Below are 27,811 nucleotides of genomic sequence, written 5' to 3'. Positions count from 1 at the left end.
TCTAAGGAGAACAGGAGTTTATTGAGTTCTACCTGTCTGAAAAGTGCTGGTGAGGAGTTGCCATTTCATGCTTTGTCTATATAGATAAGTCGAAAGATAAATTGTTGCAAAAATCAGCTCATTTGAAAACTGTTTCTCCAGAACTTCTTACCATTCCTAAGTGAACACAAATATGAATTTTTTTTACATTAAGCTAGTCCTTTTCATTTTCAGATGCAACATCTACACTTTTAAGTTCCCTCATGACCATTAAAATACTTTCAGGCAGTATTAATATACAGAGAAGCAATTAGTCATATCTTCAAGAACTCAGGTATCCCAACTCTAAAAGTGCATGATTTAAAATATTAGTAATTAAATACTTTGAAAGAACATTCTTATTCGGTATTAATGCATGCTATTATTACAGAAGTACCCACTGCATATTGTCGGAACAACAATTTTTCTTTTGGAGACAACAAAAAAGCATGCTGAATTCTATCAGATCAGTATAAATCTATTTTTAATGAGGTTCAAGACACGGTTCAACTCCCATTAAGAGCAGCTTCCTCCAACTGTGCACCAGTGTAACCTTGCACAGGTGTTAGTTAAAAAGGTTTTGCACTGATGTGGCTTAGACTGGCCTCAAACATTTTCAAAGCAGGGCATTAAGACTGAATCTTGAGTTTTAGTAATCATTCATCTGATTTATTTAAACAAAATATTAAAAACCACTGTAAGAATTGGGTGTAAAAACATGTTATGTAACAAATTTAGACCTAATTAGCAGAACACATGGGTATTTACACAAATCTTGATTTGCTGTGGTCTTCAATATTGAGAAGACATCAGAATGTGGCCCATGTGCTCAAAAACCACCACGACCAAAACAAACAAATACCCTGGGGATGAGTAATATAAACCCCATGTCAGCACAACTGCAGAACTGATGACCCAATATAATGGGTCAACTTGGTTTAATGTGAGGAGCAGTCTCAAATAAACCAGTCTGCTTGCAGTCATTTCAGCAACTTAACTCAAAATGGATTTTAAGTTCAGCTGCAAGTAATCCACTCCAAGTCATTAGGATACTTCTATAAAGCAGTTGATGACACCAGTTTTCTAAACGGATGATGAGGAAATACAAAGAAAATCCAAGATGAAAGAGAAGACGAAGAGATGAAACATGTTAAAATGATGCAACGAAACAGAGTGTATAAATTAAACAGGAATGTTTAATCCAGACAATCCTTTCTGGTTTTTCTTTTTTTTTAAACAGAGGTTCTTCAGGGATTTTTTTAATTGGAAAATGAAAGTCTATTCCCACAACAGTGAGGCCATTTTTTCAAGCAGCTCTGTCGTACAACTGTTACCAGGACCCTAAACAATTTAAATTGTTCCATATTGATATTTCTGAACTAAAAAGTTTTAAAATATTGTATAGATTTTATTTGTGCTCCACATATCGCAAGCGATTAACAACACAGAGATTCAATTCCTCAGCTAGAATACCAAACTCTATACCAAGTATTACATGTACACAATACTTGCACAGTGACAAGCACAAGAAAGTACTAGTTGAGCACTTACTTTCAGAAATCCATACCGACTCTTAAAATCCATTTCAATTCTCCCATGCCACCCAGTCTACAATTTCAGGCATCTTCACACAACCAGCCATCCACCCACCCGCTCCCATACACACAATTTACGTTGGAGGTGTTTACTCTTACAAAAAAGTCACTATGTCAATCAGGTACCATTTATTATTTATCCCTATAACTGTGTCAGCATTGAGATATGACAGTTAAACCAGTGTTAAATCAATACAATATTTACATAGCACAGCACATTAAGCTTGAGACACTCACTTGGGGGATAAAACCACATTTTAGAACAGGACAAAGGTCACCATTATTACGTGTTTGAAAACAGCTATTTACAGGTCCCTATGACATAACTATAGTCTGTACACTGTTCCAATGGGGCAGGCAGAAGCAGGATAGGCATTTATTTTGAGGGATTTTAAACATAGGATTTTGGAAGCATATTATTATGCTACCCTGAACGCCATAAACCACCTTTAACATTCTCCAAGGTGGTCTCATATCCTAGAATGGCATGTCCAGCTGATACAAAACAGACAACACAACGTTTACTTTGTGGAGAATTTTTTACTCCAGCTATTCAGTCATCTGAACTTTGAAGGCAATTCGTCCCAGAAACTTGTCACGGTCATCTTCATTTTTTAAATTAGGTGAGCCCAGGATCTTACACTCAATTGCTATTTCTTCTTTGGTACTGTTGGAGTTAATTGCTAGTTGAACAGCCACTAGAGGCTGTAAATAGTGAGCCTAGTAAACAGAAAGATGGGGAAAATATTTGAGAGACCAGAGTAAGTTAGCATTTAAATTAACATTTAATCTGTCAGAACAGTTAAGTAAAAAGCTAATTAAGAACCCAGCTTTTCAAAGCCCAATCTGACTCAAGACTTTTTTTTCCCAAGTTTGATAGTCTGGTATACACTCTTCATACTATTTCTTAACTAATACATTCAACAATTTGTATCACAGACAGTATCTTCAATCCAATTCAATTATGACAACTTGAATTCTCTTGTAAAGCGCCTGTGAATTAAGTAGAAACTTTTTCATCACACACTGTTAAAGCAGCATTTCATCCAATATTCATAAAGTAATTTCTATAATTTATTTATATTTTTTGGTCAACACTGCTGACTGCCGATTAAGCAAAATTATTAATTTTCTTGGTAAAAATTCATGTAAGCCAGTGGACTAAATATGACACTACAGTATTACACCTGGGCCCAATTTTTCTACAAACCTCTACCTGAAACAGCCTCTGAAATTATAGTCTGCCTTCCTATCCATTCCATTGTCTCCTCTACTGGTTTTGGGTTTGGGTTTATTTTTTTAATCTGCTATAGAACTATTTTAGCACAGTTGTGTTTTTTCGCCAAAAGCCTGACTTTACAAAAACTGTTAAACTAGCTTCCCTTCCAAACTATCTATCTCATTTACTTGTTTGGCAACAATCCATTCTAAAATGTGTTATCTGTTTGATAGCTTTACACAGAAATCTTTCCTTGCACATTCTCATAGTATCCTGGTCAATCATATTTGGTGGAACAATTACAATCCTTGACTCCATTCCCTATAATTAAAATAAAAATTTAAGATTGAATGCAGAATTCATTTATATTTTTTGTCAACCCAATATTGTTTCTCAAGTTCAATTCAATTAGGACAACTTGAATTCTCTTGTAAAGTGACTGTGAATTAAGTACAAACTTTTTTCATCACACACTGTTAAAGCAGCATTTCATCCAATATTCATAAATTAAATTCCATAATTTATTTATATTTTTCAGTCAACAATGCTGACTGCTAAGCAAAATTATTTATTTTCTCAATAAAAATTCATATAAGCCAGTGGACTAAATACAACACTACAGTATTACACAAGTTTAATTTTGTGTTAGATTCCCCCCCTCCATTAACTTGAGACTCCCTGACACATTTTTGTTGTCTTTAAGCTATCTTCTCTACTTCTCTACCCAAGAAAGCACTACAGAATACTTAAACTCTCAATTACTAAGAAGGATGGCATGGAAACTGATGTGCTAAAATTTTAATTATGAAGTACCAGTAAGAAGTAGATTGAAGTAACTGCTTTCCTTGGATGGCGATTTTACTAGATCAGAAATTCTCCTGTGCTCCTATAAACCTCAAACTGCGAGGGGAAAATGCAGCTAGGCAAGGCACCCTGAAAATTCTCTGGTTCTAAAGGTGATACCACACTTTAAATGCTAGCCGAGTTTTCTAAAAATTGGAAATAAAATTCCTGTGTTTCCTCACAGAAGACTTCTCATTGCCAAGATTTTTCAAATAGGTACACAAATTATTCTGAAGACAGACAATTCTGGAATGGACTTTTACTCAACGTAAAATTTGGGGGGAGGAGAGAAGAGAACCAGCATCCTCATTAAACACTACAGATCATCTGAAAAAGGTACAACATCCCCTAAGGTGATTTGGGCTGAGTAGCAAAAGGCAAATAACTATCTTGGAGCACAAAACTGTAAATGTTAGTATTTATAGCTCCTACCTTAGCACAAGAGCAACAAGATTAGTTGAATCCTCTCTTAACTCCTTTACAGAATGAAGTAATTCAACAATTCCACACTGATATAATATAAAAATTCTGTTGTATAGCCAAGAAATCAATCCAGTCTTGAGTCCTAGTCAAATACCCCAACCTCTTTACAATTCTTCTTACTGCCTTTTTCAGATACACTCATCTTATGAGAAATGAGCCTCACATAAGCAAGAATCCCTCAAACCACAGCCCCTATCCCACATGATAAAGTGAACATGATATGACATTGAACCAAAAACTAAAATAAAAAAATAAATATTTTTCAAAAATTAAAGGTTTTTCTTAAGCACCTAAGTCAAGCAAGGAATAGCATTGAGTTTTGCCTGATTTCATTACTCTCATGATCTTTCCTTGTGCATCATTACAGTGGCAAGACAGGGATTTTGTCAGGAAAATTCTTCATCCCATCTTTGGTACAAACTACCTCCTGACAATTCAAGGTCTATTGATGCTGTAACATGAAAGCAAATGCTGAAGAAAAACTAAGTCCTTCCTCATTAGGAAAAGCCATGTGAGGATAAAAAGAGGTTATGTGAACTGCTGCAAGTAAATATAGAGTATGCTGGAAAAATAATTGATAAAGGAATAATTTAGTACAAAAATAACTTCAAGAAAATTCAAACACTACTGTGGTATATTATGGATCTAATAGATTTATGTTTAAAAAGTACTTTTATCTTAAATGGTGAACAGTGAAGATGTTTATTAGACTAAATAACTGTCAATTAGAGGCAATATAATTTCGTATTAGATAGAAGGTATGGGTTTTCTATATGTTGTTATCACAAGTTGGTGCAAGAAAATAAAAAATAACTAAATTCAAGTTTGAAAATAAATTGGAATTTTAACTCTATGTATTCTGTGTCCATAAAGTAGTGAGCTTTCAGGATGTTTTAAAACATAAACATTCTTCAATTAAGTAAATAACATTTATGTCACAATATAATGAGGATAAATGGAGCAAGCATAGAAAAACAGATAAGAAAATTTAAAAAAAATAAAATCAATCTATCTGCTACCTTGAAGTGCTTCTTCATAGAACAGAGCAAATAGAAAACATGTGCACAGAGCCACAAAGAAATATAATCAGCAATACCACACTGAATTATAAACTTAATATCCTATACAGAAACCCCAGGGATTAACTATCAGAAACTGTATTGCAATCGAAAGAACCAGTCTACTTCTCCTGCCTTTCTCTGAATTCAAAAAGATTCCAAAAGATATCAGTGACCAAAAAGCATCAGATGCCTTTAACACTGCCAGCATACAGCCTCTTCCTCATTAGGACAATGCCCAGTTTATTTCCTTATGTCTGCTAAAGCATCTCTGTAACCCCATCAAGCACCGTACAATTTCTGCCTATCTAATATTCCTTACGAGTACCTCATTACAAAGTTCAAACCTCAGAATCAATCTGATATTAGTAGTAGTAAATGTAAACACAAACAAGACATTTACAAAATTAAGACCATCATTAAGGCATACTTACATGTAAGCTTTTCCCATAGTATGGAAAGTACATTAAGTCAATCAAGCCTTCAGGAGGAAAATAATTTATCTCAACCATGCCTTCCTCCTGTGATTGGAGATAGCAACAGAATTAAAAGTTAGCATCTGCTTACATAAAAATGAATAGAAAATTAGAATTACAATCCAATGATAAAGTGCAAGCTCCCTAAAAAAAGGCAACTGAGCCACAAACTCTTAGAATAACTTCCAAAATAGATTTTTTTTTTGGCAGTTACATGCTGCACACATCTGCTACAGTAAGGATTATTAACAGTAGTATTTAAATTAGTAATCAAGTCAAGACAGCTTGCCTTCATGTTTCCCTTATGAAAAGGGAAGGGGAGAAGAGGATATTCACTGCAATGAATAATTTAACAACAATCAAAAAGCCCACCATATATATGGTAAAATCCCACGTGTTTACAAGCAAGCCTGTATATTTTGGTGAAGCAAGAGCACATCCATATTTAAGTTAAAGATGAATTTCTGTTTAAAGCCAGGCTTTTAAGCCAATCAAATCTGGAACACTACAACCCTTCACAAAGAACCACAGCCCACTCCCTGCAGTGGTGTACTATTCCTAACATTTGTTCAGCCGGCCTTGGAATACAGGCGACCTAAAAGGAAACCCAGGTTTAAAATGGTGGTTACTAGAGTTTCTGTGTGTCATCACCACCTTAGAGGAACAAACATGCCTTATCACTAGACTGTCCCTCATAATCCGAAATCTTGTAATAAGAAGCAGCTACCTACAAAGTTGCTGCCTAATTTCTGACTAGGAGCCACCCAATCTGTAAGATATACAAAATAGGAATATATGATTGAGCTGTCCCAGACAGGCTATCAGCACAGCCGTACACAGACACAACTCCCTGTATACAATATTCCTCAGGACTGTGTGTGCTGGCAGGATGTCAAACTACCGCAAGTTCAAACCACTAGGAAATGCCCACATCTAATGCGACTTTCTATAATAAGGTAAGCACATTTCCGTGATAAAGGGAAATGCCACTAAAACACACACCCAACCCCACTGCTAAATGTATCTTGGGAACATCGCTGCTTGTTCCGTGTAATTCACAAGTTCAAAGTGTGTTAGTAACTTTCATTGTTTTTTTCTACACTACCATATACAACAGCTGCAATTTTAAAAGGATACACTACACAGTTCAGAAGAGTGCAGTAATAGAACTAAGCAAAAGAGGAACAAAAAGATCAAAAAACAGTAGAGAGTAAAACTACAGCTTAAGAATACCTTCTCCTCACCTCCTCAAAAGAACATACAGCATGTTGTTTAGGATATGGCCACATTCTTGTCCCTTTGCAATTCCTCAATACATATTTATCAAGTATTTTGGACCTTAAGCTAGGAAATATAATTACTAAGTAGAAATGTGTTGCTTTTCACCATTATTTTATTTAAAGCTCATGCAGCTGAAAATACCCACTTTTCAAATACATTCCTGAAATAATGGTTAAAAAAGTCAGAATACAGAGTAACATAAGAAAGATAAATAGGAGTAGAGCTTTCTGGAGCAGCTAAACATAAGGCACGCATGCAGTCATAAATATATATGCGTTAGGCTATCTATGCAATAGCAAGAGGTTCTGGGACATGCAACTGCCTGTCTCATGCAACTGCTGTGGGGTTTGGGGTTCTCTTAATCATTTAATCCTAATTAATACCTCTACACAATTTTAAAAAAACAAAACCAACTGCTAAACAAGCTGCATTTGCTGAAAAGCTTCAAGAAACAGTCCATTAATGAATGTCACTTTTTCTGCTTACCATTTACAATTTCCACAAAAGAACTGCAGGCAGTCAGCAAATCTAAGAGTCAGACCAGTTACCTGTATGGATAGACTTCCACCTCACTTACTGGGTGTTTATTAAGACTGCGTCTTAGAAAGAATAGTTTTGCAGATGTTAAAATAATGTACAATGACCCAAGGAAAGAACTTGGGCAAGAATGGTCTGTAACCATTTGAGAAGAACAAAGGGTATCATTGCACAAGATAAAGAGCAATATCCATTAGTAGAAACTGTAAAATATCTAAGATTTCTGTCAAAAAAAAAGCAAGGTAACTCAGATGCTGAGTATGCTGACAACAGCAAGGCACAGTGTCATTCATTCTGCCATTCTTCAGTCTTGTAAACTAGAAAGTGATACTGAATGCAAAGTCAAGATACCATAGGAAAAATGCAGGGAGAAAAAGAAGAACTGTCTCACAGGAGAATGCTTGAAGAACACAAATGATGTTTCAGGTGGCAAAGACTGGCAGGATGCGCTGACAGAAGCTGTTAACCTTATTTTGTATTTGAGAGATCTGGCCCCTTCATTAAAAAAAAAAAAATAATCCATTCAAAAGTCAGATTGTGTTAAGTCTGGGCAGACACTTGGACAAACTGCTCTCAATATATGTAAAACTAACTATAAAGAACAAGAAATACTTAAAAACACAGATGAAGGGGAAAGAAAAATTCATAAACAACAAATCTACAGGTTGAAAAAAAGTCTTCTCAAAAAGAACGTGATAGTAGGATTTCCAGTCTGCTCAATTAATCCATCTTTGTCACTCAGGTATTAAAATAAATTTAAAATCACTAGTAAATTGCATTTGCGCTATGAACTGCACAAATATGTTTCTATTAAGCTAATACCCAGAACGGGGTTTATTTTCAGAAATGCGTGTCATCTGGATTAAACTTGGGAGTACACCCTGAAATTCTTTTAGTCCACATTTGCTGACAGCAACAAGGAAGGAAATAAAAACCCAACACCCAACACACCGCAACAGAGTGCATCGGTTACTTAAGGACTAGGTGAACATCCTGAATAAGAGAAACAATAGAGAAGTACAGATGACCACTGCACTTCAGCTTCTGTTACGAGCCAGCATTTAGGGAACATTCAGATACAGTGGCATACGGAATGCAATTATAAATTCATTTTCAAAAATGCACAAAACCCTATTGGCTATCCTTTTCCATCTCTGCAGGATGGAGTCAATGAAACTCCATCTCATTGATGAGACTCATCTCATTGACCATCAATCAAGAGGGTCACAATTCACATTCTTGCACCAATAAGATCCAGACGAGCCACAAGGTATTATTTTGAGGTAAGCATTCACCTTACCCACTACATAAGAGGAAGAGACCATCACACAGCACTCCTACCCTAAAGACTCACAGAAATAAAACTGGAACTGGAAACAAGGCCTCATAAGCTGATGTGAAGAACAGCGTAATCCCTGAAGCTTAGGGTTTCAATAAGCAAGGGGCATGGCAGAAAGAAGGACTTCTGTAAAAATGAAGCATAGGCAAAGGAGAAAATGAAAGTTGTTGATGCAGCTTTCTATGTGGTCTACAGAGAAGGCTGAATTGTAACCAATACTTAAGCTTTCATAAGCAGGTAAATTGCGATGAGTTAAAGTGAGAATAAGATAAAACAGATGCAAATTGAAAAAGCCTGAGAAGTATCTTCCCTGGTAGTCACTAAAGAACTAATAAGATTAATAATCTTAGAATTTAAAAACACCACACTTGCATAGATCAGAGACATTCTAACTGGATACGGTAAAAGCAGTACTTCATAATTAAAGAAAGCGAACACAAGAAAATACGTACCATAGCACACAATACAATTTATTTGCAAGTATCTCAAAGGGTAAAAAATATAGCAAAAAAAAGAAGTGTACCATGATTAACAAGTTGTTATTAAACTTGCTCTTTCGCTAATGAAATCAGCTAAGAGAGTAAGAAAAAGCATCATCTATGATTTGCTTAGCATCGTTTTTATCATCGTCTCATGCAGCATCCACATAAGAAAGCTGAAGAAATATAATAATCATAAAACAGGGCTACCATCAATATTTTATAAATCATTTGAACATTAGTTCTTGACACATCACAAGGAACTTCAGGTGGAAATGGACTGTCCTGGACTTTATTTAGTGTTTTCAAGAAAGACTTGTGAGATGTAAAAGTGCATTCGTTGATGGCACCAAGCTGTAAGTAGTTCAAAATACTTCAGAGAACTGGATCGCATTAAAATGACCAAGAAAAATTACAGAGAGAAGCCCAAAAACAGCAACATGAAATTCAAAGCACTGAACTTCAAGAAAGCACATCTACAAATACAGACTGGGAAATAACCAAAAGAAAGATCTAAATAGTAGAATGATTAAAGTAAAGACTCAGTGTACTACAAATGGCAAATTCACCCTGAGAGACATTATTACTTCCAGTGTGATGACAGAGGGAAAAATTCTGTCATTAACAATACCTCAGCTAGAGGCAAACTTCTGTCCAGTTTGGGATACCACATTACAAAAAACGATAAAGTAGAGAAGTCAAAGAAAAGTACTAGTAAAAGTAGAAGGAACTTAATTGCTTTCTTCTAAATAAACAAATAATTCCTCCAAAAGAACAATGTTTTTTAAGAACAGACACAAAGAATGAGTCTCAAATAAGAGAAGGAATCACCTTTACTTGCAACAGACTATCATGGAAAGATAAAACTTTCAAAGACTCCACAAAAAACAAGTATTAAAATTTATGCCTATCACAGGTATCTAGGATGAAGGCAGGAATACTTGTCTCATTAATTGCTGAAATTTCCCAGCCTACATTTTTATCAGGCACCTCAAGCTAAAAGCCATGACTCCCTTGCTCAAGCTACTAACTTACCAAGGCTTTCACTGCTCCCCAAGCAGTCTAGGAAAAATATGCAGAAGCCAAGATAATTATTACAATTGCTACAAAACATTGTGTGTAAATCCACTGTTACACAACAAATATGCATAGATTAGCCACTATTTTAAGTAGTTTATACTTGATTTAAAGGCAACTTTTACTTGAACAGCAGTATTAGTTTCCACACTGTGTCTTACCCATCATTTATAAAATTGCCTAAAGGTGCACTTGCAGCATGGAGAAAAAAAAATGAAAATATAGGTTATGAAATGGGAAAACAAAAACACAACTCACAATAAATAAGTAAAATAAATAAGACCACAACTAACATGTATGCATTTCCCTCAACTCTAAAGCATGTCAGGTAGCTCAAATAGATCTAAGGATGAAAGAACATTAAAAAAAAGTGTTTCTCTAAGTACACTGAAGAAATTAAAGACACTGAAACTAAACTAGACATAGAGTAAGATGAAAACAAGAAAAAAGTACAAAGTCTAACAAGAAAGGAAGAGTGAAATAAATGTTTTGACACAGTATATTACTTCACTTCTCATCCTAATCACAAGAAAAATTAACCACATTTATTTCTTACATTCAGAACTGACCTTAGATGTACAGTGTATACGTGGTTCTCCTTCAGGCTTTAATCCAATTATCTAAAGGAGAGAAAGTTAAAATATTTATAGACTTTCTCCCCCTCTCCTGTTTTACAGACTGAATTTGAACTTTTCTCCCACTTAACATGACAGGGTTCATACAAGGACCAAATCCATCTAGTGTCATTTCATACGAAGCAAAATTTTAGACTAGGACTAAGATTTAAAGCATGGTTCAGTTAAAGCTCCAAGTTACAGCGGCCACAGAAAGGACTATTTCCTTATTTTACATTCAGCATGTAACATGAATGGCTCAAACCAGCTAGCAGTTCAGGTAAAGTATAACGTCACTGAAAAGTCAAATACTTACTCAGTAAAGTTTTCATCACCTTATACAGTTCAGGAGTTACAGAATGCATTACAGTCTAATTACATTTCCAGAGCACAGACATGAGGTAGAACACACTTTACCTGCACAGTGGTTTAGAATACATTACAGAGAGCAGGAAGCACAAAACCGAGGGTTTTAAGATATTTTGATGCAAGTAATCAAAGCCAATACTTGTATTAGAATGCTCAAAAAGCTCACTTCATTGTACTCTCTGAAACACATGAATTGCTAGATGTTTCAGCAAGTTACGCTATTCCAGAAATGCTAACATCTTGAGAAACAAGCTGAACATCTATTTTAGTCCTTTTCTACAATCATTTTTCGAACAGTGGTAGTTGGAGCACTTACATGAAGAACTAAAAAACAAGTAGACACTTACTCTGTTCATTTTCACAAGCACACAGGGAGTTCCTTTAGAATAGCCAAAAGTCTTATCTTCCTTTCCAGAGCATTGTCCAAGCTCAGAGAGGTTAAATCGACATGCCTTTTTAACAGCAACATCATTCTGATCAAAAATCCTTCCTGGCGTACAGTTTATGTTTTGGGATTGCTTTGAATCATCATAAGCTATAAAACAGAAATAGCTTGTAAATCAATGGTATAAAGCATGCAAGTAGCCAAAAACTGCAGAAGCCTATATAAACATTTTATAGTTGTTACTTGTCTAGGAGTTTTCTCAAAAGACTATTTGCAGAGCCCTATGTCTCTTATATCCATCTTAACAAACACTTTCAAAGCCTACCAAGAAGTGGCACTGTACCTGACAGAATAAAGAGTATTACAAAACAAACAATGCTATCCTGCTTTTCAAATCGTATCAATAATCACAAATTCATTAATTTCTGTACATAAACTAATTCTAAACCAAGCATGGATTCTAAACTAATAATGAATTAATAGATAAACAACCAAATTTTTACGTGGCAACTGAACTAGTTTTCCCTCTGCACATGTTTCTTTTATAAATGCACAGGAAAACCTCAAGTATTTCAGTGACTAATATTAAATTGCCTCTACATTTACATGAGGTAGCGTAGCTGATGTTACACTAACATGCCAAGTTGCTTCACAAGTACACAGTTCACATTGTCACAAACACTCACCTATTCACATTTAACATGTCTTGTGGCTTTGTTCCCCTCCCTTACACCCTGTCCCCAGCTAAGCATAAACAAAGTAAAATGGAAAAAGGGAAAGTTCATCCTCAATGCTAGAGTCCAAAACCCACTGAACTGCAGGAGAGGCAGCTAATCATGGAATGCAGCATTCCTCCCGGGAACCCTTGGCAGAGCTCTGAAAGAAAAACCTACCTATAGAAGCTTTTGGTAGGCACCAAAACTACGAATCCAGATAGATTCAAGTATAGCTTGTGTTAGCTAACAAAGCAACTCATGCACACAAGTGAGATCTTACAGCACGTCCTTGATTCTGACTTACCGCTTTCTGGGGGTTAAACTTAGCGATACTCATCATTGATTTCTGTATTACTAGTTTAAGTGTACATACAGGCACGTATATACAACAATGTGTGACTTAAACTAGTGATTTTGCCATCCTTCAGTCTTCTCCTGTTACCTTTTCTCCATGTTCTAAATTCAATGCTTTCATATTTCTGCCTGTAAATACTGCGTATCAGGGTGAAAATGAATAAACTGCAGTTAATTTAATCTTTGTGTGCCTCATTTTCTAAGCAGACAAACACTCAAGTTCTAAAGGATTCTCACTCAATTACCAAGCCATTTAGATAAAGTCAGATCAGTTAAGCCTTGATAAACTTTGCCTCCAAACACATGACCTATGTAATTTCACACTAAATTCTTTTGGCAATGTCATTTCTGCATCTGGTAGTATTTAAACAACCATGTCACCAAAATACTGGACTAGGATCCAAAACTCTCCTTTATGTACTCCACTATTCCTCTTGCTCAGGCTCCCTGTCAAATATAGGTACTGATATCTAACTTCTTCTGTAAATTATATAACTATATTATATATATATTATATAATAATATAACTATATAATAATATAGTATATTATATAACAACACATGTTTAGAGTAAGCCTGGACTTGAATCAGTCTTCATTAGCAGTTGGTAACTACAAGCGAAAAAGGAAACTAATGTACTCAACAGTAAGACTCCTGAATTACTTGGGCAGTTGTAAATAACTTACTTACATTCAAGGAATTTTCTAAGCGTAGAAACATACTCTGAATATGACTGGCCGTCACTCTTGTTAAAGTAAAATTCCAGTGCAGTGTCTGGCTTTGGTGAAATCATAAGTCCTTAAAAAGAAAAAGCGCAAGTAAAGAACTAAACAATTTCTCTTCCCTACACCACTCTAACCTACTCAAAAATCACATCCATAAATTGGAAAATACCTATCTGTAAAGAAACATCGATGTTACCCCTAATATTCCACAGTACTGCAAGGTAGTTTGTGTTTAAAGCCAGTTATCAAAATCAACATTACATGAATTTATACTTAAATTCAGTCCAATGTACAACAGCAATTCACAAACCAAACCCAAGTGATTAGAAGTAGCAAAATCAGCAACTTAATCACTTTCAATCAAAGAGTTTTACTGATTCACTTCCCACTTCCCATATTCAGCAAATTAAACTTAAAAAAAATTGAAAGGATACCCAAAACCACACCCAGAAAACCTCCAGTTAAAGCGATGCTTCAGAGCTTTAGGCAATACAGAGTGAAGCTATGATTATATTAATCTCATAGAAACCCAAAAGAAACAAAGTATTTTTAAAAACTTTATAATGCACAAAGATGGCTTGAAAGATTTCCCAATCGAAACAGACAAGCCAAGTTAGTTGTTAGTCCCTTCCCCTTTCTCCTCAAACAGAAAGTTTAGATGTTGTCTGTTTCACGGAGAATACAAGACGCTTTATGAAATCACTGCACACGCGCCACTCGAAGGGGGCATGCCTTAGTCAGGCTGTGGTCACTACCAACGCTCTCGCGCTGCCTCCCAGGCTGCTAGCAGGGGACAGTGGCACCCGGGGCTCCCCCACCACTGCAGTGGGGGCCTACGGTGGGCTTCTCCGTGCAGCTGCTGGCTGAGGACAGCGGAACGGGAACAGTCTACAGCCAGGGAGCCAGGATCGGCAGGAGACACAAGGACACAGATTACCGAATGCTGAAGTCCAGCTTTGTGTTGAAGGATGAAAAAGGCAGACAGTGACATGGAGTTTGGGCCCTTGAGAGAGGTGAAGAGTCCTTCTTCCCAGGATACGGGCAAAGAGAGGTACAGGGTTAAATCTTAAGGGTTTTTTTGCAGCAGGTGAAAGCAAAAGGCACACTCTCTGCCAATACATACAGCTCCTTACCACCAGGAGCTGTCACTAACACGCATACCTAACGCTAATATTATTCATCACAGCTTCAGTAGCAGATGAAATAGCACTACACCACCAGACACAGCAGAAGAGATTAAATCTGTTCAAAAAGGGGTGTACAATTGACTGCTTTATTCAATATTTATTGACCTCACACTACCTTACAGTAACTCTTATTTAATGTAAATAATCTGAACGGATAAAAACCCTGCCGTCGTGATTAACAGACGAGTGTCCATGCATCTGTCTCTTCAAGTATAGCTGAGAACTGACATTGCAGTTCCACAAAAGAAAAAAAACCTCAAACAACGACAAAAAAACAACCACCTATTTTTTATCAGATCAGTTTTCTTCTAAGTCAGACTATTAAAATGGTTCTATCAATGTCAAATTTGGCATCAGGGAAGAAGTTGCAATTACAGCAGCAACTAATTGTATCAGCTTAGGATAGCATGTAGTTTCCTATCCTTCGGCAAAACCAATTAAAACTACATTTCCAAATGAATAAAATTTAAGCCAGAAAACAAAACTCATTCTCCTAAAAAACAAACAAACAAACAAACAAACAAACAGATCTTCTTTATATAAAATAAACATTTAATAACATAAGACTACAGTGAGAAGATCAAGTCAGCTAAGCTGTCTTAATGTTGGATTCTAAATACATTACTGTAGTTAATCAATCACAGTAAGCTTTTGGAAAGCATTTATAAAGTGCAATTAAGCAGCCCAGGTCTATAAGGTTTCACTTATAGAAATGACCAAGCTTTTCAGCTGGAGGCAGAAATTATTAGAAATACTTTAAATTGGGAAATAATAAAGATAGATACTAGAGATTTATCACAAACACCTTTTAGATTCTAAAAAAACCCAAATATTATTTAATGGTTTTTTACTCTACCCTTTTTGTAGAATTTCCAATAAATTATAAATCCTCCTTTCTGCATTAGCAGCAGTTAAATTATTTCCAGACAAGCCACAGCAAAATGCCTTAATGACTGACAATCCATATAAAACTACAAATACCATTTTTGACTGCAAATTACTGTGCACCATTACAGTCATCTTCTGGCCTCCACATTGAACTGGGATTCAACAAAACACAAGATAATTAGTAACAGGGCTGAAATATCACCAAAGGGGTTTTACACACTAAGGGGTTTGGGGGGACAAGAGATTGTAATTCTCTATAGAATTATACTGTAAATGAAGGACTTGGATGCTGTTTTTCAAAGTGAATACGACAATGTAACAAAACTGCTCACCAATGAATGAAACAGTAATTTAAAGAGATTCACGGCTTCAGGGGAAATTAAAAAAAAACAACCCTAAGAGGAAAGGACTGCTCCAATTCCAGCAGATCACAGTCTGCCTTGAGACTACTGGTGTAAGCTCTACAGAAAAAGCTATTTGAAGGACTGATGCAAGGACTGAGAGAGATGCAGGATTTGGGCTCTTCTAGAACAGAATTAGCAGCCTCCACACAGGATCACATCTAGGACTGTAACAGAGATTACATTATCCTACAATTCCAAGAGGGATTTAAAAAAAAAGTTTTTTAAATCATCTGGATTTGATTGATACTATTATATCCCAGTGTACAATGCAAGTCAAATATCAATTACAAAATAAATCAACTGTGAGATTTCCAAGTATGTTAAACACAAGAGTAAAACCTTTGACCTACGCCATCCAGGTTTTGTGTGTAGAATTTTTTTTTATAATTTAAAGTTTTACAGCCAGGAACATGACATGTTTCACTGCAAGTGAAAAATGACAGAGTTAAAGAGAAATATTAAAACAGAAATAAGCAATTTTATTAACTTATGAGTAATTAAAACATCATTAATAAAAAAATTAATTCAGAAATGTTAAAGAAATTCTTAAATTAAAAACTAATTGTGGCATACATACTTTTTCAAACAAACGTCCCTTATGACTTATTTCAAAACAAAGGAAAATTGATACCCTAAACTGCAAGAGGCATGAGAAAAAAAAGTCACTCAAGTCCAATCACAGCTCCCCACAGCCTCCATCCACTACCAAGGTTCTGACTACCACAAAGGAGATGGGGAAAAATAGTCAACTAGTCCACCTTCTCTTTTTTTTAATCTTTTTTTCCCCCTTTTTTTCTTTTTTAAACTAAGGAGGTCTTTTTTAATGATTATTATTATTATTTCCAGCATTTAGCCCATTCTTAGCTTGAAAAAACAGTACAAAACCTCAATAATCCCTTATAAGAAGAGGACGCTTGTTGGAGAAGGCCTGAACACCACATCAAAACTAATTCTGTTCAGAATCCAGACACATTTATCACACCGGCCCAACTGCAACTTGCTCTCACAAAGGTTACTGTATCATCACAAGTGTTGAAGAAGCTGCAAGATGCTGGTTAATTTTAAGAGTTTAGAGTCCAAAAAAAGGAAAAGGTATTTTAAAAAATTATGTCATCTACCTTCTACCAAACTATTCATATTGCATAGACGTTTAGTTTTGTTGTGTTTTAGACATAAATTTTGTTTCTAAGCAAAATTATAAAATTGGAGATATCAAATTTTCAGGTGGCCCAATAATTTATATACATGCATATACAAATCAAATACACGTTCTCCAGAAAGAGTAAATAGCAAAAACTAACTTATAAAATAATAAAAAAAAAAAAAGTAAAAAATGTAGAGGAAAAAAAAAGGGGTGGGGGCTGGAGAAAAAAAAAGACAACCATCTTATTATTAACTTTATTTGTACCAGGGTTTTCAGGGGTTTTTTTCTGTCACTTATAGCTCCATGAACCCCGAAGTGGGGCTGGATGGGCATGTACACAAAGGAAGCAGTAGTCCCAGGAAACAGGACACCGCTTTCAGCTTACGTGGCAGCTACACGTAGTGTGCACTTAGCTTCACCATAAAACAGGACACACTCTCTTCAGCAGATCCCTAAATAATAGGTCAAAACCCCCTGAAATCCACAGACACTCCATGTCAGTTGAAAGCTATCTAATTCTATAATGAAAACTCTGGAGATGCCTTCCTATCACAGCCCTTACACACTCTCGAGCAGATCACCCCCATAGTACAGCCTTCCTGTACTTTCTTCAACATATCAAATACTAATCACAGCTGGCCTTCCATCTTATCCAAGAGAACTGGTTTATAGTATCTTTAAAGCAATTTGATTAAATTAAAATCCCGCTTTACAACTGCACACTGTGTGGATGTGCAGGTAAAATGGCAGTCTACATATGTAACAAATTCAACTGAGAAGAGCTTAGAGAAAAAAACCAGCAAAAGTTAGCACATACACACAAAAAGCTACTGACTGAATTTATGTTATAAACATATATAATTTGCCTCACAGCAAGTTTTATCTTTGAAATCTGTAAGTAATTTAATAATAATCACAGTTTCCCATAGGCAGTTCAGACTTCAAACAAACTCTCAAATGAAACTTAGCTGTTAAACCAGACAAAGGCTTATGAAAAAATAAATACACTTACCTGGACTAGAAATCCGGTCACGATATTTTGGTATATCACTGCTCAGTGTCTGAAGCATAACCCACATTGTGAATGTGAAGAGTGCTGCTAGGAAGCCATAAAATACCAGATAGAATAGTAAGATCAAACCTGTAAAGAAAAAACTAAAATTACTATTTTCATTTCAGCTAATTCCATTACCTATTTTGAAAATCAAAATGGGAAATAAGCAATACAACATCGGGTTTTGGTCACGCGTGTGTCCCCAGTCCCTTGCCACTCCCAATTGTAGTTATAAATCAATATGCCTCTAGAATACATATGTATTGCATAGTGAAGAATAATGCATGCAAAACTATTTTCTTTATACTTTCTGGCTCTTAAAGTTTACAGGGTTTCTTAGCGTCTTCATTTTTAAGAGAAAAGCATTAAAAACCACTCTTGAGCTACACAGGAAAGCTGATAAAGATGATGAAGCAGTCCATTAGAAAAAAAATAGTTTAAGGGAATCATATTTCTCTATCTGGAAAGGGGTTGTAGGGAAGATGAAAGAACTGAGTGAAAAGATAAAATTGTTACACTGGATCCAGAACAGGTAGGGATTGGTGCTTTAATAACGTAGTTGATATTTGAGAGAGCTCCACACAGAGCATTCATTCACACATACGTCCTGTTACAAGAGACTTCAGGTGAAAATGCTTTCTGCTGCGTATTTTTGAAAAAAACCCAAGCCTTCTATTCAAACTTATCACAAGCCTTCACCCAACACATCCACCTGCTTTATCAATCTACCTCTGGGAGTCCACAACGTTCCTGGAATTCACCAATTACACAGACATTACTAGCTTCAACTTGACAGTTGCTTAACGAAGAGCTCCTCAAAACCTGACGAAACAGCACCACGGCACCTCTCCATCACTTAGCTGCAACAAGTCTCTGAGTGAGAACACTACTTAGGGAAAGAGCTTGAAAACTTGCTATGATTAAGTGTTTGTATTCCCCCCCCCCCCCCCTCTTTTTTTCCTTGTGCATGCACAGACGTCCACTCTGGATACACAGATCAGTCCTTTACTGCAAAGACAAGGTAACAGCCAGACCAAAGTTACTATCTTACTTTAGAGATAAGGACTCAGATCAGCTGCAGAGATTTTCAAAGAACCTTCTGCCCTTTTTCTCACATGCATAAACCCAATATCAAAGCCTTTTAAAATGTGGGGCAGCTCGATTATTTTAGTAACTAAGTTTTCAAACAACATTTTGTATTCTTGCATTATTTGGTTTTTGACCCTGATGGACCCATGTTAATGTCTCTCATTAAAGAAAAAAAAAAAAACAACAGCATACTGTTTGCTACATTTCCTTGGGTTTGTTTCCAGAAGTTCTGAGAACATGTACTCATGATTACCATTAGATTATTTTTTAAAATCTTGTTTACCTAAGACAGTTCCCAACTAAAGATGAAACATATAAACTACATGGATGGAAGACTTACTAAAAGACATTTAGATTAAACAGATTTTTTTTTAAATTAATTGAGTATACAAAACTAACCTATAAAAAGAGCATGTTATCCTGTTTTTAAACTGAACACTTGAGACTGAAGGACATGTGCACAGACAACTGTCAAAAACAATGGGAGTTATACATATATTGAAGAATACAAATGCTTGCACAGGTACCAAAACCATACTAATTCAAAAACACAACCAAAGGATAACACAGATTCAATTTTTATAAAATATTCTACCTATAAGGCTGCCATCAGGAAGCCAAAGAGGTATAACTCAGGTCAAGAAAATCACATCAAAACAGTTATGCAATATTCTACCACTGACACTCGCTTATACGAGAGAATCAAGTGCTGTATTTTTCACCCTTCCACAGAAAAGAAAAAATTAAAAGCAAAAATGACTGTACTCCAGGGATATGTGCTGGAAGATGACAGAAGGAAGCCTAACCCCTGGCTCCTGTCCCAGAAAACTATGCCTGCATTTTGCACTGAAATATTTCCTAGTGTGCTACAGCCCCCAGTAATCCATGACTGCTGAAGATGCAAATATTCTATTTAATTCTCCTGAAAGAACTCAGTGTACATATATTAAAATAATGAGGTGGTTCCCAAATTATCTTTACCATAACACAAGCTCTCTACAGCAACCAGCTGAATGTTAGTGGATTTTGGTTTGGTTTTAGTTTTCAATTTCACATGTTGAGAAAGTTACTTCTTAATCTGCAATAATCTGAAGTGACCAGTTGTTTAAAATACATGTGGGAACCACTGAGATGTAAAATACAATGCAATATATAGAAGTAGCAAAATACGTGAACACAAGAACAAACTCTGTAACAAGACAGCTAGACAGCTATTATAAACTATTTCTAAGGCTATTTAGAAGCTGAAAAGCAAACAGTAGTAATAAAAACAAACAGTAAAAGTCCTAATCAACAAAAGCTATTACAGAAGTTGCATCTGTATTTGGCATACCAGCAATCTGCTTTATCTATAAGCTTACAACTGCTTTAACTGGATCCAAAACAGAACAATGATCTTCTGATTAACAGCCTATGTATTTTGGGTATCACGCACAAAAACAAACAGCCTTACAAAACCTTTGGTCAGCTCTCATTTTGATCCCTACAAGTTAATAAATTATTGAATACACTTTCATCAGACAATTCTAAACTCTAAGTATACTTTCCATCAACTGACCAAGACATTCATCAACCAGTTCCAATGTAACAGAAAAAAAGTTTGACGTGTAAGACAAGACAAGCACCTTCTGTGGCAATTAGCACAAAAGCAAGGAAGGCAGGGAAATCTTTTTCACAGAGCTATTTCAGAACGTACATGTATTTTTATTTCCAATAGATGATGTCTAACTTCACCAGGTAAAATACAAATTTTAAAAAAATCCCTGCCCACTTGTTTACTGCTGATGGGCATGCACTTCTAAGGAGACACGGCCCATAGCACCGCTTTGGGCCAATACCGTGACACCTGAATACTGGTCTTGGACCTCATTTTGAAGCACCCTGAAGAACGGACCCAAGCCTGCTGCAGCTCTCTTTGCTACCTCAGGCTCCCTTGAGGCAATGGTACCTAGCCACCCACCCAGCCTCTCTACTCCAGCAGGGAAGGGGGCTGCTGGGGTCCTCCTCCCCTGCCAAGAGCTGCAGCGGAGTAGAACTGCTACTGGGTAGCCCTCGTGCCCACAGAGGGAACATCAATACTGGGGAAAATGAGAAGGATCCCAATGTCTACAACACTGATTGACTCCGTGGTAAGACTGCAGTGTGAACAGTCACTGTTCACAGAGTCCTTGTCCCCCCCAGGAACGTCATAACTACCAGGGCTGCAGCAGTAACAAGGCCAGACAGTTTCTATTCACAAGCCCTAAAATCCCACTAACCTCCCCCAGTCCAGGAAAGCATGTGCACACACACACACAGATTCCTCTAAATCTTTATTTTAATATAGCATGTAAATGCATTGCAGAACACTGACCACTGAACTGCCCCATTTATGCTACTTTGCCACATTAAAAAGGAAAAAAACAAAGAACAAAAAACCCCTCTGCAACTTCCAACAGCTCCAAACTGAGTAAGCTTCTCTTTGTGAGCCTATTAGCATTAATTATCCTAAGCTAATCACATTGAACAAGCCATAACCTGTCAAGAAGCTCTGCCAAAATAACTTCACATAACACCGGATTTCTTGTCAGGAAACAAGATGTACCCAAGTAACAGAAGCAAGCTATCCTCCACATTTACTCCAAGGAAAGTACAGCTACCACATCTAACATACAACTCAATTTAATTGTTGCAGAACATCTTGCTACACCAAACCCTTCGAGTCTCTCAGTCTTTGATACTAAAACAATCACACACGAAAAACTGTCATAACCAAAATTCTGCATTACAATTTACCTAGTTGGTTTGTTGGATTTTTTTTGGTGGGTTTTTTTGGTTTGTTTCTGTTTGGGTTTGGGTTTTTTTGTGGTGGTGGTGGTGGTTGTTCTGGTGGGTTTTTTTCTTTTTCTTTTTTTTCAGGCATCACAGTAACAAAAACCCTTCATACCCTAACCACATGGATAGGCAACAGTCAAATCTGGAAAACTGCTACTTTGGAACCAACATGTTGGAGCCATCGCTAGTTGGAGTTCATTTGCAGGGATCAAAACACTTCTCCACTATGAAAATTAGAATTTCTTATTCCAGTAAATGCAAGATATCACATACCTGGCCATCATTTCCTTGATGAATACAAACTTTACATGGTAAAAGTGACAAAAAGCATGTCAATCTGGCATAAACCAGACTGGCAGATCTACCTATATGTAATACATAGGTAGGTATATACAGATACCAATATAAACACTCTCGCACTCGCAACTGACATGGAAGAAACTATTCAACGCTACTTGCAAGAATGAAAATGAAATGCTGCCTTCATGGTTTGATGGATCCCATGCTGCATTAATCCTACCACATGCATGATCATTCTTCAGTATCTTTTAACTAGTGGGATTTAAATACCCAAAGTTATGTTACTAGTAGCTACCACCAATGCCAGCAACATTAAGAAGGGCTTTTGGTCCACCTGCAGATGGTGGATTTCCTTGCCTTAAACTAATGCAACTATACATATTAGATAGTCACTAATCATGTTTCAACTTTATTCCCTACACACCTGAGAATTACTGTTTTCCAAATTTTGAGGCTGGTGGGAGGAGTGAGAGGAGGAAAGAGGCAAGGAAGACTTCAGGAAGAAATAAAACTTTGGTCCTGTGTTAAGACTTTATTTCACAGTAAGACAGGGCTCCACATACAACATGGCTAAACACTTCAGGAGAATAAAAACTGTCAAGTGCAACACTTGCAAAGAAATCACAAAAGCCAGTGCTTGATGTCATGATTAAGCATTTACAACACAAAACCCCCCCAAGCTCCCACAATACCCTCACTGTACCACCACAGCTTACTGACATGTGCAACAAGAGAAGGCAAGCCTTCATTCTTCAGAGCAATTGGTGTCATGGAAAATAAAATATTCTCCTGATTTCTCAAATATTAATTTCTTATGATAGGCAGTATCATGGAAAAGTTTAGTAAGATTTTGACTGCAGTCATATTCCTGGCTGTGCAGGAATTTTTCCATGAACTGTCCATCTGTCACAACAGAAAGAGAGAGCACTGTGTCTCTCTCCAATTCACAACCTGGACGCGTAAGCGCTCCTACTGCAGTGGCAGACAGCGATGCCAGAATGTAACTAATAGTACACTACCTGTGAAGAAATCTGTATCACAACAAAACACTGCTCAATAAACTTAACTTATAAACAACACAGAAGAACCAAGTCAGAAAAACAGTTAAAACTTTGACAGCACCTTATGTCCCAGCAAGAACTCAGTGAAGACAAAACAGAAGCAAAACTGGACCTTTTGTTACAGTGACTGACAAGACTGTACATCCACTGTCGTGGTGGTAAGCTTTCCTAAAAAGAAGGTGTTTAGTTTTGCTGGTGGGGTCTTTTGTGGGGTTTTGTTTGATGTGTTGTTTTTTTTTTATTTTCAAGCACATATTTGTGCACTGAAGGATACAGCTAAGCATTCAAAAGAATATTCAGTATCTCTGAATTTCTATGTACTTCAAGACAATGCCACCTCTACCCTGAACTCCTTGACACAACTAACTTTACAGCAAGGCTTAAACAGGCTTAACATGGCACCTAGTGTGACCATAAACCAACTATTGCTAGACTCTGTATTGCCTTCCCCCCCCCCAATTTTTCTGTCACCTCACGTAAAAAGAGTTTACCGTCCATGTTGTAAGATTACATGCACATTTGATCGTGCAGTTAGCGTCCCATTACAATACTTTCATGATGACCTCACTCTGTTCTTGCTATGACTCTAGGCAGGCACAGCACCTTGCCATTACAGGCAGAGCCAGATGCTAATCTTCATTTTACTTACAAGGAAGGCCCCACATGGCAGTTTTCCAAGTTCTCCTTTCTTTGCCCTACCTGACTAAACCCCATGTGGAACCCCAGCACCAATCCTCCCCTTCCCATCATCTCCACAAGGACTCTCAGCACCCTCTATACTTTGTTGCTGAGAACACCACCCACTCATGTCATCAACAGTTCTTACCAGTATTTTCTGTCTCTTCAATATGACAAATGATTATAGCAGATAATAAAAATGTGAGCGTTTTGGTAGGCGTTTTTTGGTTAGATTTGGATACTGCTTTGTGAAAGATTCAAATTGAATCATCCCTCAAGTCTGTAAAAAGTACAGTAAAAATCTCTCATTTTTAACAGCAAGAAACAGGTTTTTTACCAAACTGTAAAAGGCAAACTCTTTACCAAACTCTAAAAGGCAACATACCTCTGTTACATGACAAATTAGTATAGGAGCTGCATGTGTTTGATATTTTCAACAAATCCTGGTGTAGAAATGGCAGAGAAAGATGAGTACTCCAGTGCCATAGCACTCAGATTCACAGAGAATCACTGCCTTGCGGTTAATTTTCATGAGCCCCCAGGACTGTGTTAGACTAGGGCAAAATGCTAGGGCAAAATACTGTGAAAATTATTTAACAGTTTCTCCATTGCTTCTGTCTTATTTCTGTGAGGAAATTGTTTTGAGACAAGAGAAATATGCACAGAAGAATCAGAGCCAACTGAATTCTTATAAAGCTGCCCCTGGAGACACCACAGCCCAGCCGACTGGCAACCAGAGCCCTCCTCTCCTACCTCCCTGCCTTTCAGAGGGTAGGCTGGCAATAGAAAAGGAACAACAGTCAGTGAGACTGCTCTAAGCTCGCATCAGTTCGGCCAGGGCAGAAGTGGGACCAAACCTCGCATATTCTTCTATGCCAACAGAGCCACTCAATTAGTGTTCTGCAATTAAAAAATGAAAACCAAACAGAAAGCCACACATCACCTCCCAGAATAGTCAAAGACTATCGTTTACTTTATACATATAATAAGCACAATATGTTAATCACAAAATACCAGGACAAATAAATGTGGGGAAAATAATACACTGACAATTTATAGTGTTGCTGAACAAGTCACTTCTTTAATGTCCAGGCTAAGGAAAAGGTACATAGCATTAACCAGATACCAATCACCCAAACCATTTAAGAAAACTTATTACAGTAAGTAAAATTACTCAAACTACTATCTAAGCCTACACATACCTTCTCAATATGGAAAAACATCTTTTATCAAGGGAGCTGGCCGTGGAAACTCTATTACCAACTTAAGTCCTATCAATTTCGAGTGTTATCTATTGGCCTTGGACTAGCACAGACTAGTAACATTGTGACTTCTACTAGATAGCTTTAAACCCAGAAGGTTGTTTCAACTTCACTTTTTAAAAAAAGTTACAAGCTATTTCTAACGTGCCCACAGTCCTTGCGCTCGTCAGATTCACGACACAGATTTCTGCAATCCACACACCCATCCACCCAGCCCACACACTTGAGGAAACCTGCCCCTACAGAAAAGATCACTAGACAACAGCATAGTGGAAATTTCCTCTCCTTTGCTATTCAACTGGCAGAGCAGCTCGCAAGCTCTTATTTCCATCTGAATGGAGGAGAACTCATGTCAGTGCTAGGGCCCTCTCTTGATAGACAGGAGACATTGGCACCGCGAAGAAAGTGCACCCCATGCATAGTCTGCTTAAGGCTCCTCCTCAGTATTTCAACATTAGTATTCATTGAGATTGTGTCAAGGCCAAGGATGTATTGGCCTGTTCCTTCACGCCATGCTGAGATTCTTGTTGGTTTTGTAAGCACAACTATTAAGTATCCCAACTACATCCAAGTTTTGGGAGGAGACACGGCGTTTTCTGAAGTCAATAAATATGTCCCGTGAGGACTGAAGAAACATCCTAATATTAAGCATTTATACAACTGTTTAATATGAGAAAACATACTGAGAAAATCCAAATATTTTTATTGGAAGCAACGAGATTATGATAACATGGTTTCCAGCTCAGAGGAAAGCAATGGGAAGACTACCTGAAAACAGGAAAACAAACACTGCCTTCACAAGCTTGACTTGAGAGCTCTCATTTAAAAGCTTCGCGTAAGAAAAATAAAGGGCCCGGAAGCCTTACGCTGGAATAAATTTAGCACAATGACGCACAACGGCACACAGCAATCGTTCTTTTGTGGGCCATCTGGAACCGGGGCTCGTAAACTTTTGGTTTGGCTTGTTTTTTTGGTGGGTTTTGGGTTGTTTTTTTTGCTTTCCCCCTCTGATCCGCAGCTACCGTCTAGAAGTACAAAGGCAACGGGCGCTCATTCATTCTGGGTTTCCTGCGGTGCTGGGGAGCGGGGGGGGGGGGGGGGGGGGGCACGAAGCGGACGGGATGCAGAGCTGCACCGATACGCACGAGGCTGCCACCGACGGGGGGCGATGGGCGCGGGGTGCGGGGGCGGCCCCACACCTCGGCGGCCCGTCAGAGCCGCACGGCGGCGGCCCCCGGAGCCCCCCCGCCGCCCCCCCGCGGACCGGGCGGAGGAGGAGCCTGCGGGCCCGCTCTGCTGCATTTGCGTACTGAGGCGGGAGAGTGAGTCAGCTCGGGACGCGCTCCCAGAAACTCCTCTTCCTCCCCCGACCCCCACCTGCCCCGGGAGGCGCCCCCACGCCCCGCCGTCACGGCCGGCGCTATTTTTAGCCCGGCGGCGGTTGTAACGGTTGCCGGGGCGCGCGCGCCGCGGCCTCGCGGGCCGCCTCACCTGGCAGCCGCGGTCCCGCGCCCCCGCCAGGGCCCCCCCCCGCCGCTCCCGGGGCGCCTCACCGGCCCCCCCCCCCCAGCCCAGGCCCGCGGCAGCCCTTACCCCAGCTCTTCGCCGTGCGCCCCAGGAACTCGCCGCTGTTGGGGTTGTAGACGAACTGCCGCCACTCGGCCATGCTCTGGCGGAAGGGCTTCTTCGTTTCCTTGGTCATGGCGAAGCGAGAAGCGGCTGCGTCGCGCACCCCGGCGGCCGAGCCTCCCAGGCAGAGAAAGCCGCAGCGAGCGCCCGCTCCCAAGCGCTAAGTAACTGCCGCCGCGGCGCCCGGCGGGAGAGCGGGCGGGGGCCCAGTCACGCAGGGACCTTCCCTCTCCCTCCCCACCTCCGCGCCGAGGCGGGACTCGCCGCGGCACCGTTCCGCCCGCGCCAGCCAATCGCGGCCCGCCGCGCGCACGCCCCCTGGCGGCCAGCGGCACCGCGCCTGCGACGCGGAGGTCCGGGGGCGCGGCGGCACGCGGCCCGGCCTCGCGCCCGCTGCGGCGGTTGGGGCCGGTCCCGCTCCCCGCCGCGGGCGGGGGGGGTGGGGTTGGCTCTGGCGCCTCGGCGCCGTTACTGAGGCGCACCGGGGCGGCTGCCGCCGGTATCGCCGTCACCGGAGAGACACACACACATACACGCTGAGCTGTGCCGCGGCGCTGAGCGCGGCTACCTGCGGCCCCGCCGCCCGCCCCCCGCCGGGGTCTCCCCTCAGCCGCCCGCCGGGGCGTAGCTGCGCGCCCAGCCCCGGGGCAGCCTCCCGGCGCCGAAACGGCCCCGCTCCCCCCGCCCCGGCTCCGCAACCCGTTAGTTGGCGGCGCCGGCGGGGGTTTGACAT

At 38.8% G+C, this 27,811-nt stretch overlaps 1 protein-coding gene across 2 annotated transcripts; it reads right to left on the bottom strand.

Annotated features, from left to right (window-relative positions):
* Positions 1–27,346, bottom strand: ATP1B3 (ATPase Na+/K+ transporting subunit beta 3). Of its 2 annotated transcripts, XM_055817026.1 has the most exons (8): positions 27,043–27,346; positions 18,204–18,332; positions 13,534–13,641; positions 11,736–11,923; positions 10,975–11,025; positions 10,364–10,390; positions 5,651–5,737; positions 1–2,333 (listed from the first exon to the last, which is right to left on the bottom strand). In XM_055817026.1, the coding sequence occupies exons 1-8, from the start codon at positions 27,149–27,151 to the stop codon at positions 2,163–2,165; spliced, it is 870 nt and encodes a 289-aa protein (XP_055673001.1). In that variant the 5' UTR covers positions 27,152–27,346; the 3' UTR covers positions 1–2,162. The 2 variants fall into 2 exon arrangements, with proteins under 2 accessions (XP_055673001.1, XP_055673002.1); XM_055817027.1 differs by lacking the exon at positions 10,364–10,390 and having other exon boundaries at positions 27,043–27,344.
* Positions 27,347–27,811: the final 465 nt, after the last annotated feature.

This window comes from Falco peregrinus, chromosome 12 (assembly GCF_023634155.1).
Source record: "Falco peregrinus isolate bFalPer1 chromosome 12, bFalPer1.pri, whole genome shotgun sequence".
Classification (NCBI taxonomy): Eukaryota; Metazoa; Chordata; class Aves; order Falconiformes; family Falconidae; genus Falco; species Falco peregrinus.
This window is presented reverse-complemented; position numbering and strand designations above follow the sequence as displayed.